General features: G+C 41.6%; 1 protein-coding gene across 1 annotated transcript in view; it reads left to right on the top strand.

Annotated features, from left to right (window-relative positions):
- ABCA13 (ATP-binding cassette, sub-family A (ABC1), member 13) overlaps positions 1 to 17,689 on the top strand; it is a 518,893-nt gene that overhangs the window by 283,394 nt on the left and 217,810 nt on the right. Inside the window, 1 exon segment of the mRNA XM_012646893.1 lies at positions 12,840 to 13,089. Coding sequence (XP_012502347.1) covers positions 12,840 to 13,089 — 250 coding nt within the window.

The following is a 17,689-nucleotide window of genomic DNA, read 5'->3' as shown; positions in this document are numbered from 1 at the left end:
CAGGCACAATACGTGCCATTGTAATCTCTCTGTTTTTGCTTTTTTATTTCAGCATATTATAGGGGTAAAAATGTTTAGGTTACATACATTGCCCTTGCCCTACCCGAGTCAGAGCTTCATGTGTGAACATCCCCCAGACAGTGCACGCTGCACTGATTACGAGTGTATATACCCATCCCCTCCTCCCCCCACCCACCTGCCCGACACCCGATGAATGTTACTACTATTAGTGCACTTAGGTGTTGATCAGTTAAAACCAATTTGCTGGTGAGCACACGTGATGCTTATTTTTCCATTCTTGGGATACTTCACTTGGTAGAATGGGTTCCAGCTCTATCCAGGATAATACAAGAGGTGCTATATCACCATTGTTTTTGTGGCTGAATAGAACTCCATCGCAATCTCTTTGAGTCCTTTCTTTTTCTTTTTGAAAAGACTTTTTCAAGGACCAATGAACTAGTGTTTGGTATAATATTTGAAATATACATAGATAACTGGATTAACTATTCGGCTTTCTGAAAAGTGTAATGATCTTGCATCAGAATGACCACTTGGAGAGTTTGTTAAAACACAGATTACTGAGTTCCATCCCCAAATCTTTCAACTCAGTAGGTCTAGGATGGGGCCCAAGAACTTATGTTTCTAATAAGCTCCCAGGTGATGCTGCTGGTCCGTGCACCACATCTTGAGATATACCACTTCGGTGTGATAGCAAAAGGAGAATTTAGAATCATAAATCCTGGGTCTATTCTCTCTTTCCACTGGTGTTATGGACTGAATCATGTTCCCCTAAAATTCATATGTTTCATGTATTGAAGTCTTAACTCTCAGTATCTCAAGATGTGAACTTATTTGAAGGTAGGACTTTTAAAAACGTAATAAAGTTAAAAAAAAAAAAAGGTCAAATAGCTGGGCCCTAATGTCATATGATTCATGTCCTTATAAGAAGTGGGAATTTGGACATAAATAGAGATACCAGGGATGCACCTGTATAGAGAAAAAGACCACGTAAGGACACAGGGAGAAGATGGCCCTGTGCAAGCCAAACAGAGGCCTCAGGAGAAACAGACCCTGCTGACACCTGGATCTTAGACTTCCAGTCTCTAGAATTGTGAGAGAGTAGATGTCTGTTGTTGAAGCTGCCCAGCCTGTGGTACTTTGTTATGGTAGCCTGAGCTAATACAACTGGGGAAGTCATTTCTGTGCTGAGCTTACACATGTGCAGCGTGAATTTGGCGGGTTGATTCCCCAGCACAGCAACTTGTCTGTGGCATCTGAATGTTTATGCTGCTCGACTTGGACTAGAGTCAAAGCTGCCCCCCACGGGCACTGCCCATTGCATGGCACTCTTCCTGCCTTGGTTCACACATTCCTTCCTCTGGAGGCCTCTCTCAGCTCCTTTGAGAAGGTATTCACTCTCTTCTCCATGTTCCCCCAACACTCAATATCTGCTTCTCTGAGAGGTTTCCCCATGCTGATTTGATGTTGCTTATTGCATAGTTTTCATTGTCATCAGGAGATTCAGCGTTTTTATCGTCTAGAGTTCACAGGCTCTATAGTAGATTTTCAGTAACAGGACTCTCAATGCTGCCCAGAAACTTAACCATGTTTCCCTGGTCAACTCTCTCTTCCTTGTGCCAATCCAGGTTGAAAGGTCCCCTCTCCTCATGCCTCTGGCTCCTCCTCCCGCTCCCATTGAGGGAGCCCCTTCCTGCCTCACAGAAAAAATATAAGTGGATGAAATCCCACCTCCACCTCCCACTCCCAACCCCCTCACCTTCTCTCGTCTGCATCCTCTTTCCTTCCTGTTACAGAACAGAGCAGGGCCCTCTTCCCAGGTGAGACCAGTTCCTCTGCCATGATGAATCCCTTCCTACCCTTGAAGGAAGAATTTGTTTGCTCTGTTTTCAGTGTCTCCCCATCTTTCCCATAGGGTTCTTTCCCATTAGGGTTTAAACATGCTGACGGCTCTTCCTTTGGAAAGAACGAAGCATTATAAGAGCAACAGAATTTTCCCTCCAAACCACTTCCCTTCCCAGTGCCTCCCTACCTTCCTCCCCCTCACAGCCAAACTTCTTTCTCAAAAGAGCTGTCATGACACACTCCAGCTTCATTTCCTCGTCTCTCACCTGTGCCTCGGTCCTCTCAGACATGCACTGTTCTCCCACCATCTCGCTCAAAAGCCTGTTCTAACGTCACTGGTGACCAGCAAGCCGCTGGTTCAAAGGGCTTCATCCTTGGTCTCGGAGCTGTATTCAGCTCCCTCTTTTGGGGAAAAACTCTCTTTCTTTGGTCTCTATGGTATCTCACATAAGTTCTCCTCTGAGTGCTGCTCCTTGATGCACCTTGTTCAGCCTGATGTTCGCATGTTAGGGCTCCTCAGTGTTCGGCCCCCCTAAGCCCTCTTCTCTCTCCACCTTCACTCGGGCCATTTTGTCCCCACTCGAGGCTTCGTCATTTCCAGTCTGCGGCACTCACAGGTCTAGAATCAGCCCAGGTCACCGCTTGTGGCTCCGGGCTGTGACCGCCTGCTGAGCAACTCCATTCTGACACCTCCCCGTAGCTCCGTCTCAACATGTTCAAGCCCAACTTGTGGTTTTTACCCATAAACCTTTTTTCTCTCTCTAATATTGGGAGAATATTGTCACTTTCTACCTAGTTCACAGGCAAGAATGCCAGAGTTATTCATGAACCTTTTCCTCTCTCCCTCCATATAGCCTTTCAGTGTATTCTCCACACGAAAGCCGAGTCTTAAGGATAAGAATTTGAACACATTGTTCTCACTTCAAGTATGTAATGGTTTTCCACCTTCCTGAACTCAAATTCTGCCCACGGACTCCTAACATGCTGCATGGTTTAGACCCTACCTGCCCCTTCTCTGTCCTGCAGCCAGCCTGGACTCCTTTCAGTTTCTCGAACAGATCAAGCTCCTTCTTACCCCCAGTGCCTCCTCCTCTCTCCCCTTCTCTGAGCCAATCCCTGGTCATTCTTCAGTGTGTGATTTCATCGTCCCCAACTCACCAGAACAGGTTAGATCCCTCCTGATAAACGCCAATGCTCCCCTCTTATCCTTCGCAGCAGCAGTGGCAGGTTGCATTTATACAGTTAGTCGTACATGCTTAGCACGTGTGCTCACTGACAGAATGTCAGTCTGGTGGAGCTGCCTTATGTACAGCCGTATTTCTGGCACTGAATGCAGTGCCTGTCGTAACACGCATGCAATGCATGTTTCTTGCCTGACCCACTGACCAGATGCACGAGTAGGTGGCCCTACATGTAAAGGCAGGTGGTGACCATTTGGCCTCACCTGGGTTCACCTCTAGGGTTTCTGGTCTCCATGTGTCACTGTGCACATCTGGCCTTTGGAGGCCCTGTCCCACCTACAGAATGAACAGCCCCACCGAGCCGGCCACACTGAGGTACCACTTCCCTGGCTGCTATGTTCAGGATATAGTTTTGAGAGAAGGGGCCTTTTAAAAGGAGGTTTAAAAATCACCTGGCTACCTATTAAAGTGGCATATTCTTAGGCCCAACTTTCACAAATTTTGACTCCAAAGACACAGGTATTTACATTGTTTAAGGAGAACCCCAAGTTCCTTTGATTTAGATGGTCTGTGGCCACTACTGTGAAAAACACCCTATTGGAGTCTCTTTAAGCTCAAAGTTTATGTGAGACATTACAAATCTATTTCATACTGAGTGAGTGTGGGAAACATGGCTGTTTTTCCCTACATTAGGCTTTGCCATGCCTTTGTTTTTAAGAAGCCTATTCCCCACATGACACCTGAGATAACATTAAATGTTCAGCTCTACAGTTTGTCAGTGCCACTTTACATTAAATTCTTTTCCTTTTTTCTCCCACAGTTTAATCCTCTGTATTTCATTCCTAATTGCTGCTGTTTCTGATGATGGAAAGCAATTTTGGCAGTGATTAATTTGAAGGGTCTGCAACCTCTCCTTTGCTTTTTAAGACAATCCTGTTTGTGCAGCCCATCCAAGGAGGGGCTGCCATAATTCTCTGCTTCTTTAAAGGGTTGTTTCAAATTCTGTGTGTGTCTCCTAGGTTTAACTATACTGTTAAGCCCAGAGTGCTGTGTTTTCTTCTTTGTCCACATTTCCTCAAACTTCAAAAACTGCCCTCCCTGCAAGCAAGGTGGGAAGAGACTTGGCTGCTGCCAATTATATATGCCAAAGAAGGTTTGTTCTCCACATTAGCTAAAATCAGCAGAGAGCTAACGGTAGGATGCTTTGCAGAAAAGAGTCTGCCAAAATAAAACAGAATCAAAATAGATTCGGGCAGGATAAATGCCGGCGGCAGGTGCCAGACAGCACAGCTTCTGTCAGGGGCAGTGGGAAGTCAAGAAAGCGTGTGAACCATAACTCTTGCAGCCATGCAGATCAGAGCTACCGAAGAAAGCTCCTAAGGTCAACTGTGAACAGTTCCAATCCTCATTTCCTGAACTGAAATGTCGTCTTCATGTGAAATGTTGGACACAAGATGAGCTTCATTTATCTTAAGAGCAGTCATTGCTTCAAAGGTAGGAATGGAACAACTTCGGTAATTCATTCAGGAGGAGCTCTGGGCAACCTTCACTAACACATCTATGTCCAGGAAGCTGCACATACGTGTGCCCTTGAGGGCTTCTTCAATCTCTTTTCCACACCCAACTCAACTGAGCCTTGGAAAGTTGAGTAGGCCATCCTGAACTGGCTTCCTCAATTCCAACTCCCTCCCAACTCCCAAAATCTCAATTCCTTCTTCCTGGGGGAGAGAGATGTCTTGGAATGTTGTGAGTAGCTGTATTTATCTCCCATAAGGCCACAGTACAAAATCATGACTTTGCTTTGTAAACTACTTTAACTGTTGTTTACACCCTGCAAATCATATTGAAATGGAGCCACTGTTTGTGACTTAAAGACTGCTGTCGCAGGAGGCTCACTAGGCATGATTGTGAAAGCTGAGGGTGGAGTCAAAAACCCAAAGGAACTGGAAGAAACGCCTAGGTAGAATTATTCTGAACAGGAGAAGAATGGATCTAGGAAAGAGGGAAGCTTGGTAGGTGATAGATAAGGACACTGAGTATCCATCCACTCATTCATCAGACTTTATTGAGCATCTTGGCTGGGCTGGGAGTGTGCCTAATGCCGAGGCTACGAGATGAATCAAGCCCTACTCCTTGTGGTTACAAGGACCCCATCGTATATGAAGAAGACAGGTAAGTTGAAGCTGATAGTGAGAGGGATGAGCACAGGGCTCAGGCTGAAGAGAGGATTTGGTGGTAGGGAGATTTTTCTTCTTTTTTAGCCCACATGCCTGTTCCCTGTACACCCTGCCTCTCTAGTGTGATCAAAAGAGGAACTAGAGAACAGGGTCGAGGCTGATATTATATTTAATAATTGCACCATAGCAAAAGAATCCCTCATACCATTTCCTTAACCATCGATTAGAATTGTGAAGGAAACTTAGTTTGGAAACCCAACTGTGGGGCTGTTTAGAGACTGCAGCAGGACCTGTCTTTGTTGCGTATAAGAGAAAACCCAAACTCAGAGTTTAGATGATGGCCCAGTGGCAGAAGTCCTTAGTGATACAGTGGGGCTGCACCCCTGACTCCCTGAATGCCAAGTCACTGTCTTTTCAAGGCAGGTTTAATATCATAGGCGTTTCAGCAACCTTTATTCACAAAATGTGGCTGCTCATAGGGATGACCTTATTCCAAAGTGAATCCCAATTTCATGCTTTTAACATTTTGGCTACTGCAATCATAGTGCTTTTCAAAGAACCAAATCAATGATGCATCATCTGTATAGCAATTGGAAACTTCAGTGGCATGACATGTAGGATTGCTCTTTTACCTGGCTGTCTTGTTTTTTTGTGTGTATTTTTTTTTTTTAAGAAAAATCATGTTTTAAACAGAAGTATAGTTGTTGTAAGAAATGGACAGATAGAGTATGGTAAAACTTGGGTAAGATATGGTTGTGAGATTATCAATAAAACAATTTATATAAGCATAGCCTCCATTTATTAGGTTCTTTAAAGAATTCATCATAATTAATATTGGTTTTATTTTTTGTGTGTATTTTTTTTTTTTAAGAAAAATCATGTTTTAAACAGCAGTATAGTTGTTGTAAGAAATGGACAGATAGAGTATGGTAAAACTTGGGTAAGATATGGTTGTGAGATTATCAATAAAACAATTTATATAAGCATAGCCTCCATTTATTAGGTTCTTTAAAGAATTCATCATAATTAATATTGGTTTTATTTTTTAGCACATTGACTGCCACACTAGAAAAAAAATTTGTTTTCCTTGGGGCCACGATGTTTTATAGTGAAAATAGAATAAAAACTTAGAAAACAAAATGATCCTTTCTAATTTAATGAAAAATTCATTATTTTTTACTGTTTTCTGTGCCTGAGTTATATGCAATTAAATTGTCAATATTAATTGTAACAATAAGAACATCAACAAGTAAGATTTTCAAGAGACATGTGAGTTACACATGCTTCATGAGGCCCCAGGCTCAAAACTGGCGTGTGTTAAATACAACTCACATGGCTGTTAATGTGTTAAAAGCACATTTAACCAAAGTTAGAATAAACTAGCATGGTTTTAAACTTTGTATTGTGTCTATCTATATTAAAAATTTAATTTTGGATTTTATGTTGTATTAATAAGCACGCAAATGCCACTAACACATTTTCTTTTCTTTCCTATGTTTACCTTTTGTCTTTTTTATTCTCTTTTCCATTTCTTATTTCCTCCCCTCCTCTCCCTCCCCTCTCCTCTCTTTCCCTCCCCTCCCCTTCCCTCTCTTCTCCTCTTCTCTTCTCTCTCCTCTCCTCTTTCCTCCCTTCCCCTTCTCTCTTTTTCCTTAATAAGAAGATATCTGACCTTGTTGCTTTTCTTCTTGGGGAAACATGAATAGTATGAATAAGACAATTTAGTCATGATTTGTATAAATGCCATACAACTATAGTTTTAACTGGGACAAAGATTGAAGACTACCCTATCTAAGGTTTTTGTTTTATAAATGAGGAAACAGGGAAAATACCTGTCTGAAATGTTCAGTATATTCAGTGTAAGTGAGAGCTGGAATTCAGGCATCCTGTCTTTTGGTGCTACATTGTGTGGCTTCCCCTGTGAGACTGTTACCAAAGTTCAGCACCTGTTCCTGAGGCCACATAGGAAGAGTGAGGACAAGTGGTTTGAGGAAAAGGAAAGGGTTGTTTATTAATTTGCCAGCAAATGAGGAGAATGTCAGACTCCCATCCTAAAGTACCATTTTCCTATCTATAAGCAGAAATACAGAGCTTTTAAAGGGAGGGTTTTCAGCTTCAGGCTATTGTTGTTTACCCATAGATGATGGTTCTGATCTATCCTCTCTTGGGAAGACAATCTCATGACCTCTGCCTGGACAATTCCACTGAACCATCTTCTGTGGTACAGAGAACAAAGGATACTCCTCTGCCCTTCTGATCACTGGCCTTGGGCAGGAATGTAGGTTTGAATTCTCAAGAAGAGTGTGGGAGAGAGTTTTAAAGAGACAACTCGTAAAACATTTTACTCCTTTTCAGGCCATTTCCTCTGTTATAACACATTTACAAAGTTAATACCCATTTTAATGGTGTCTACTTATTGACTTAAAAATATATTCTAAGGAAACAACAGGGCTGATAGGATTTCCATGCAGTTCACCTGATTCTATTTCACTGGGTTGGTAAGAGAGATAGAATGATTTATGCCTTTTCATGTCTGCTAGTGATTCTGAAATCCAAGATAATGACTGAAGTCAGTAGAAAATATCCCTCCTGCCTTTTCCCTGCCCAGCTTAGTATACTTCTTTTTCATAATCAATCCATGTCTTTGCATGAGATTCCCTGTATTTCTGGATCATTTTCTGATTACCCTTTCTACCTGTCAGTAAACACCTTTTTACTTTTGAATCTCTGGCATTGGCAGCCTCCTAAAGAAATTTCCTCTGCCCCACCATTATGTACATTCTATTGTGCTGGTCAGGTTTCACTGATACGTTTTGGTTACACATTTGACTCCATTACAAGACCAAGAGCCTCTTGAGAACTTTATTCAAATAGATAACCTAATGGCCTAACATAGCACTTGCACTAGCAAATACTCACTAAATTTAATTCCCTCAAATGTAACTTATTTCAAAGCTGCTTCTGAACTGTATTTATTTATAAATAAATAAAAGTTTTGAATTACATTATTTTAAAGATATATTTCAGCTCTAGAATTCTGTAACTCACTGAACAGAGAATTAATACCATTTCTATCTCATAAAAACATGCTTAATAATATCAATATTAATAATCATTGATTATAAGATGATTATTCATTATTGAAACATCCCAGAAAATTACAAAGAAAATTAAAGTAGCCATAATCTCACCATATAAACTAACATAAATCTTTAAGTAGGTTGAAAAATGCTTCTACTACTTAAATTTTTGAATTTAAAAAATTCCACTTTATCAAATAGTATATGGAGTGTAAAAATTATTTGATAAAAGGCAACTTTTCACTGAAAGTATATATATCAAAATATTAATTTTTCTCATTTAGGATTAGTATTTTTAGTAAATTATATTCATTCTATGTGTATTATTTTGTAACATTTTTGATCTGATATATATTAAGTATTTCCTATGATTACATATTTAATGTTTTAATTCTCTCTCTTTTCTGGCTAATCCATGCTGTTAATACCTTGGGTAGTAGTGCCTCCCCCACCCATTTTATTGAGCCACCTTCCATGTTCATTTTTTTCAAAAGATTATAATTCTATCTTAAATTGCTTTATTCACTTACAAAACTTAATAAACACTCTCCATATCAGTGAATATTTAGCTATATTGTCGCCTTATAGGATTATCGTATTCCACTATATGGTTGCACTGTCATTTATTTGTTAAATTAATCCCCACATGATAAATATTTAAATTGTTTCCACCTTCTTTCTACTATTTTCTATAAGATGTAACAAGTCACTTTGCTTTATATATTTGATGAATTTTTAAGCAGATCAAAGACCATATTTGTTTCCCATAGAAAGACCATACAGATCTACCCTCCCACTAGCAGTATATAAGAAGACTCATTTTCTTAAACTCTCAATAATATTAGGTGTTAACATTATCTTCAATCTTTACCATATTGATGAGCTGAAAAACTAAATTATTGACTTATTTTATAATATTCATATATTGGCTATTTTATGAATCCTTTATGAACTGTATATTTATGTATGCTATGTACCTATTTTGGAGTTTTCATCTTAATTTTATTGACTTGAAAGCATTACATTTGTAAGGATTTATTTTAAAATATTCAGGAACATTTGGAGGAACTCTGTAATATGGAGATCATATTTGTGGGTGCTTGCTGAGACTTTGATAACTAGGTGTTAATGTTTGAATAACTGCAGCCACCTGACCAAAAAAAAAAAAAAAAATCTTTGGACATTTTCTCTAAGCAATTTGATGGTCAGGGGAAATGGGAATGCATAATTATGGATGTAACTAGAGTCCTTGAATATAATTGCACTCATAAGTCACATAAGACAATTCATAACAATTTGGTCCAGCATTTTAATTTTGTCTGTTAAATTATTCATGTGAATATTTTTATGAGTTTAACCATGAATATTTGATTGGTGGTTGATTCATAACCATAAAATATTTTAGCCCTTTATTTTTCTCATTTATGTCCAATTAACATACATGGGAAGGTGGAGAAAATTTATTCTTCTTAATATGAGAAACACCTTTCCCCACAGACTTATTGAGGCTGTCTAATGAGCATTTACTATGACTGGAGGTCAACATTATGCCTATTCTGGTAGTTTAATAAGTGTTCTAATAATAATTTTCACTACCTGGAGGGAAATATTATAAATCTCTATTTCACAACTGAGGGGATGACATTCAGAAAGGTAAGTAATTTTCCAGAAATCGCACAGTATGTTGGTAGCTGAGATTCAATTCAAATCCAGGTCTATGTGGATTAAAAGACCGAATTTCCCCCAACCTGCGGAGACTCTTGCAGTGGTTCTCGGTGAGCCAGGCCCATGTGCCTGCACACCACCATCCTGACTCTGCTCCCACCCCTTCTTCATCACCAGAGCAAATCGCCAAGTAGACATCCGACACCCATTTAGTTACATTAAGTTTTTCTCACCTAACGAAAATCTCCTTTCTGCCAAACGTATATTTGTAACGCTTTGCCTGCTATACACGTATGTGAGAAGAACTTAGTTTGGCAGGCTGATAAGTATGTGTAGCTAGATGTGAATGTCAAAAGATGCTCTGTAAAGGCTAATTCATGGATTGTGACACCTGGTAGACTGTGACTATTCAATTTTTCTTAAAACTAAACAAAGTAAGTCACCTCTGTAAGGAGCCAGCGAAAGAAAGAGCTCCTTAGTCAAAGACCAGGGAAGACATCAATTATCTCAAAAATAACTTTTAGAACTCCACAGGGTGGGCAACCAAAAACATCTCAATTATTTTAGCTTGAGTTAGATAACTCAAATAATTCTCCTAATGGATCTGCATACTTAATACTATGAATTGGTGTGACCCCGTATTATAAACTCATAAAATTATCAAGAAGGGAATATATAGATGAAAGGGTCAAATTTAGTTTAATAATATCTTTTTTCCTAGCACCAACATCTGTCTATAAGCTGATTTAATCACTGTGTTATGAGAGCTGTATATAAATTACCATTGATGATACGTTAAATCAGTGGTTCCATAGCTGAGCTGAGCAGCACAGTCTCCCAGAAAGTTATAAAAAAGCACATTTTTATCTCTGAATCTCTGGAGATTGGGATTTTTTTCTGAGGTAGGGCCTGTAATGAGCATTTTTTATAAGTTCCCAGGTGAATCTGACATGCAGCCTGGTTTAAAAACCAGTGCTTTAACCACATAATGCCTCTCCCTCACTACAACTCTATTTGCCAAGCAACAAAGGACGACTTTGCCTTATGCTATGTGAGTCTGATTGTCTGACTCAACCCAGGTGACTCCTGGGTTGGGAAGCCTTCAGTCCAGCACAAAGCCTGCAATCCTTAAAATCGCTGCCAGGGCCCTTCAGGGCTTGGTTTCTGACCATGTTTACTGTTCATCTCCCGCCACTGGTCGCATGCGTGGGCCGCTTTCTGCTCCCTTGCGCAGACGGTTATTCAGAGAATATGCCATGCTTAGTTAGAGCTTCTGTTCTGATCTTTAAATATCCACATTTTCTTGTCTGCCTGCAAATTCCAGTGGATCTTCAGGATTCTGCCCAAACATCCCCGAAGCTGTACCTGTTTTCTCACTTTTCCCCTCAACATCCCAGGGACTCACTCCTTGGTACCGAGTTTTTCAGCTTGGCCCTCCTGTAGCCCAACGGTTTGTTACACTGTGTTGGGTTATTTCTTTACATTTTTATCCCAACACTGTGCTACACATTTTTCGAGGACAGAAACCAAAAGGCTCAGTGCCTCCACATATGTATCCGTAAATCTCAGATAAACGAAGGAGCTATTTCAGACACGTCTCTTTATCCCCAGTGACACCTCAATAGCTCTGTTCTCAATGCTGTTACCAACGATTGCTCTTTAAAATGGTACAATTTCTTTAAAAGTGTTTTCTTTTGGGTCTTCGAACTTGTTTACTACTCTTCTAGTAACTGTATTTCTATTTTGTATTTGTGACCAGCACAATCAGTTCAGTACATCAGTTCTTTTATAAGACCACTTTTCTTGTGAAATTCTTTGTATTGGATTTTCTGGAGTACTTTAGAGAGAACCGCTGGGAAAAACCATCAACATAGCTGACTGATGGAGCTGTGTCCTTCCTTTAGACACGGTTCAAGCCTGCAGTCATGGCGTCTCTTTCCGCTCCTGACTTCTCATGCTCACACTGGACATAAGAATTGCTCTCAACAGCTTTGTTTGGAACATTTGACTTAAACTGGAGCAGGTTTATACAGATGTGTGTGTGTGGGTGTGTGTGTGTATGTGTGTGATCCCCGAAGGATCACTGTTGAGGGAGCATGGGGGAGATGACCAATAGATCAATGATGTACAGCTCGCTTGAACTTTAGTTGCTGACCCCTCCGATCGCTGAGACTGTTTTCTCAGATCTTCTGTGTCCTGCAGAGTAAGAAAGGGAGGGGTGGAATCGCTGAGGCCTGAAGGGCCCCGGTGTAGAGCACAGTGGGGCACAGGCACTGGGACAGAGGCGCACCACCGGGCAGCGAGGGGCACAACCTGGGGCTTTCCCACGAAGGACCTCCCAGGGTTAAGAACAGAGAGGAAAAGAATGGTGGGAGAACAGGAGGAAGAAACAGAGGAAGGACAGCCCCGGTTTCCAAGGGGAGCCCCTCCGGGTCCCCTCAATCTGTGTGTGTGTGCAGGAGCAGTGGCTGACAGAACCTCTTACCCTTCTTTAGTCTTTGTTATTCTAGAATCCCGATTTTATTTTAACCAAGAAGGGTAGACATAAGGCCTCTCTGCATCCTTTCGAATGTGCCCCTCTCTTTTCAGGAACACTATCAGAGAAGGCCCAACTGACGCCTTGCTCTTGCCATGTGGTGCCATCACCTCATATTGTCACCTTCCAAATCAGGGACACACAAAGGCCCAGATTGGGTCCTTTTGGCCCACAGCAGTGCTTACCCAATATGGGGAGAGGCGTGGCGCATGTGGTGTTCTTGTGGCTACAACTCGTTGCAGGGTCATCTCGAGGTTAGAGGAAGAGACTGACCGGGTGGGCCTTTGTCGGTGCTGAGCTGACCTGCGGCCTCTGGCTCTCCTTTCCCCACCCCCAGGTGACTTTCGAGCCAGGCCCCCGCCCATGCGCGGCCGCCGGCTGCTCCGCGCACAGATGGCCGCGCTCCTGGTGACCCGGCTGCGCCACACGCGCCGCGCCTGGAAAAGCAGCCTCTGGCGCCTGCTGCTGCCCGTCCTCTTCGTGGCCCTGGCGATGGGCTTGTTCATGGTGAGGCCCCTGGCCACCCGCTACCCTCCCCTCAGACTGACACCTGGCCATTACCAGCGGGCCGAAACTTACTTTTTCAGGTAAGAACCTTTTTTTATCCTTTTACTACAAAAGTATGTCAGGACAGATTATGAATAGCAATAACTTTGATACTTTAGAGAATTTCAAATAAAAATTTCAAGCATAAATGTTCTCATTATTTTGGGGTCTGAGTTGACACGCAGAACCTCTGAGCAGCTCTTGCTCCGTTCGGGGCTGGCTCAGGGCAGATGCTCAGGGCGGGCGGGGCAGGCCTGGCCGCCAAACCCCGAGTCCCCACCCTCCCCACGGCCCCGCATCCCCTCCGGGGAAGGGCAGGCCAGGCTACTGGCTCCGCACACACTTCCCTACAGGCCCTCTGCAGGCAGGCAGTCGAAGGGCCAGATATAGCCCAGAATTTTTAGGATTCTAGAAAGTGTGTACGTTGTACATTTCACAAAGCCCTGCACAGTTGCCTCTGGTACAACAGCCCGTAACTGCACGCACCGCTCTGCAGAGAAACGTAGGACTCAGCTAACGGGGTCAAGACGGTAAACATCCCCCTGCCAGTGTAGGTCAGGACTTGCTGCAGTGTTTGCCAGAATAATCTGGGTTTTGCCACCAAAAACATTTACACAAGAGCTTCTCAGAACTAACGGGTTGTGGATTTGTAGACATAGGGTCGGGAACCTAATAGAAAGCCCGATCCCCTAAGTTCCCTTTGCTGGCGCTTGGCTGGCGCTCCTCGGAGTCAACGGTGGTTCACAGTCGCCGAGCGCCCGCCCCGTGCCGGGCACTGCCGTGGGCGTGGTGACAGACGTGATTGCTGTGAGCAGCACGATTACCTTTCAAGGTGGCTATAATCATCCACATTTGCTGTGGGGGCAGATATCTGGGACCCAGTGGCACTGGTTTATGGCTGCACGAGCTCACTGGGCAGCCCTTTCATCCTAAGGACAACTAGGAGGACAGTATCAGTCCTGCTTGTGTCAAATACGTATTTTTCCTGAAGTAATGAGCTAAATCAGCTAGTCTCTGAGTGCTTGCTAGTATTTATGTAACTTTTACAGTGATGTGTAATTTGGAATTAAATATAAGCAAATACAGGGACAAAGGAAAAATCTATTACAGACTCTTAAGTTCGTTCCTTTCTCTTTTGGTTTACGATACTTCACCTCTGGACGTCTGTATGCTCCGTGGGGCCTGGGTTTAACATAAAGAAAGAATCCCTGCAGCAACCCTGCTTGCAGAATTGTGTCCATGTCCCCAGTGTCCCCTCTTCAGCTGGCTTTCTTATCTTCCGGGGCCATCTATTTTGTGGGCCTACTCTCATCCTTCTTTCAAGAAGGGTTTAAAATGAGCATACCACTGTGTGAGAATGTCCACTAATGCTTTTATTCTTCCCCGAGGTTCAGATTTCTGCCACACTCCTCAAGTATGAAAAGGCTGTCACTATTTTGAGCCTTTTAATTATAAAATATATTTCTTGAAGAAAATAATGCAAAGCATAGGCTAGCAAAAAAAAGAAAAAAGAAATTAAAAAACAATCACATTTAATCCTGCCAGAGATATTTCCCATAAACCTATTGATGTATAATCTTCTGTGTGTCATATATAGAAGGCTTTTAACCACATGTATTTTTATTTTTTATGACAATGAGGTTAAACTGTAATGCTTTCTGTTTTTTTACTCAGTCATATATTTGTATCTATTCTTGTAAATAGATACAACTACATTATCTGTAAAAACCATATTAGCCAAACTACGGTATGTATACAGTAGTATGTTGCATGAAGAAATCATAATTTATTTAAATAATCTCTATATTGGGGGCACATAAATGTTTATTTAAGTGTTTTTTCCTATTATAGGCAATGCTGTATAAATATCTTTGTTTAGATTCATGTGACTGTGAAATAATTTTCATTATGGTACACGTCTATTAGAAGTTTTGGGGCAACGGCATCAGTATTTTAACGGTAGATATTGCCAAATTACCCTTATAAATTGCTTCCAATTGAAAATCTCGTAAAGAGGTTGATTTTTTTTATTCAACAGATACTTACTGTGCACCTACTATATGCTAGGTACTATTTCAGGTGGTAGTTACACAGTTGTGACTAGAGCAGGCCAAAACTCCTACCCTTGTGGGAGGAAGGAAGCTCACCTTCTCCAAACTCTATCACTTTTGAATGTACAGACCTGGTATCTCATTACTTTTTTAAGCAGCTTTTTGATTACTATTGAAGTTGAATATTTACAGTTATTAATATTTTTTGGTTATTTAAATTTTTGCTTTCTATATAGAATATTTTAAGCATCATCTACATTGTAAATGTATTTGCATACTCTTGCTTCTAACTGACTTCTCTTTCACCCTTCCCCCATGGCCAACTTTTTACCTCTTCATTCTTTCCTTCTGAGATTGGTGAGAATTTCTCTACATGGTGCTTATTTTACCAATACCATTTTCAGTTGACTCCAAACAGCTATTTACATTCTCTACTGCATTATTAATTTGTTAATTATGTTTTTCATTTGAAAGCATTTTTTCTTCTCTTGCGGTATTCATTTTTCACAGCAGTAATGCACTCCAAAATTATTTTGAGTCTGAGAATTAGAGATATTGTGATCTTTTCTTCTATTTATAAGAGTAACTCTTTTAAAGGAGGATATTTGTTTGTTCTCATTTTTCATGGTGTTACCCAGATACCAGCTCACATGTCTGGAGCTTTATTTTTTCATTACAGATGGAGTCCCACCTGCCATAGGACACGCTACCTGCTCCACGTGCCCCTCCTTTAATTGTTAATTCCAGGCTAAAGAGAAAAGAACAAGCTTACATTTTTGTAGTTTTTATTTTAGTAGAGTAGTAGTTTAGTTAGTTATGAGGAAAAAATAATAAGCTACCAGAGAGCATCCACATTGATGGAAAGTTTTCTTGTTCTTTTGCATTATCTTGCGTGTTGGTAGTGACAGTCAACACACAGATAGTGGGGGAGAGAATGACTATCCTATAACTGCTCTTGTTAGAACTCCTTGTTGAAATTCACTGTTTTTCTTCTGTGTATGGAATTGTCTCTATTTGTGCTGACGAGTTCCTCCAAAGATAACCCCTACTGTTCTGCATATGTGTTAAACCTGCCCCTTTTCACTCTCAAAAATGTCCTGGTGTGGGTGATAAATGATATGACCATTTCATCTGTATTGAATCTGAACACCATGGTCTGAATCTTAGGAATGATTCCAAAAAGGGCCCAGCTTATCGGCTGTCACATTCCTCCCAAATCCCTACATGCACAATTGCCCGTGGTCACCCAGCACCCATCCTTGCTGCTCCAAATGTGGGCACATCCTCGTTTCCTGATCTGTGAGCAATCTCCTTGGAGGTAGATAGGGTTTCCATTACAGTTCCTTACTTTCTTTGTAGAGTAACTCCCTGTTAACAGGTGTATAATTCAGACCTGTATGTAGCTTTCAAAAATCATTAGGTGTTTTAGCTTTGTGTTGATATGGACAGTCATATAAATCTTATTTTATTAGTGTTCTGACAATTCTCAATACACTCCCATATTCCTAAAATCTTACAGTTGAGAAAAAGAAGTTATATACCTACATTAAATACATTAAAAATTTCTTACAGACTATATTTTTCATAAGAACACAAACCAAAACGAATGCACCAAAGAGGTTCTCTTTCATCTGGATCCTTTGTGAATGAAGTGTGCAGAGAGCACCCCTGCTGCTCATAGAGGATTTTGTCCTCCTTAGACCCAAACAAACCAGGGGATTTGGTGACTCAGTCTCCAATGGTCTCCAACTCAAATGCCTTGGGGGGTCGGTGGGGCCTCTGACCCATTCAGCACAGAGGAAGCACAGAGCAGCCCCAGGGAAGCTAGGAGAGGGCTGTGCAGCTCTGTGCTGTGCAGTGTGAACACAGCCATGCACCTGCAGGTGGTGAGGCCCTGTGAGCCCACTGCAAAGCTCCGAGTAGCTCCTGTTGCCCCAGGATGATGCCTGTACATATGAGCATGGTCCGTAGGTCCTCCAGGTGCCTCTGCCTTGTGCTCTGCTCTTCAGAGGGACACAATCATACACGATGTTGCTCCATCTTTCCTGTGTTTAAGGAAATGAGAAACTACCTTCCTTCCCCCACTTCCTGTTCTCTATGCCACTCGACTCTACACACATTCATGTTCCTAGCAAAATAAGAATGGTTCCAAAACCTGGCTCAGAGCAGTTGTCAGCCACTGCTCTCTCCTCTGTGTGTCTGTCATTGCTACCTGGATCTCACTGTGGTTTAACTTATTGCTGGAGATTCTTGCCTTCCTTCCTGCAGGGAGACTCCCTCGGGGGTAAGAATCATGCCTTCTTCATCCCTGTACCTTTAGTTCCTGCCACAGAGTCTGCAAATGGTTACTTTCATTAAATACTTGTTAAATTGGATTAATCAATTGACATAAAATGGACCAGGAAAATTCTTCTAGAAATTAACTTGGACAGGCAGCAGACAAATAAATGGACTATGGAAAAATAGGTCTCTACACACTAAAAATATTTAGTGATTCCATGACCCCACCTTCTGGGATGGGGCACCTGGTCCTAACGAGAGGAGATACGCCCAGTTGCACCACTAAGTTCTTGCTATCAGAAGAACCTGT

Source organism: Propithecus coquereli, unplaced genomic scaffold, assembly GCF_000956105.1.
Source record: "Propithecus coquereli isolate 6110/MARCELLA unplaced genomic scaffold, Pcoq_1.0 Scaffold252, whole genome shotgun sequence".
Taxonomy (NCBI): Eukaryota; Metazoa; Chordata; class Mammalia; order Primates; family Indriidae; genus Propithecus; species Propithecus coquereli.
This window is presented reverse-complemented; position numbering and strand designations above follow the sequence as displayed.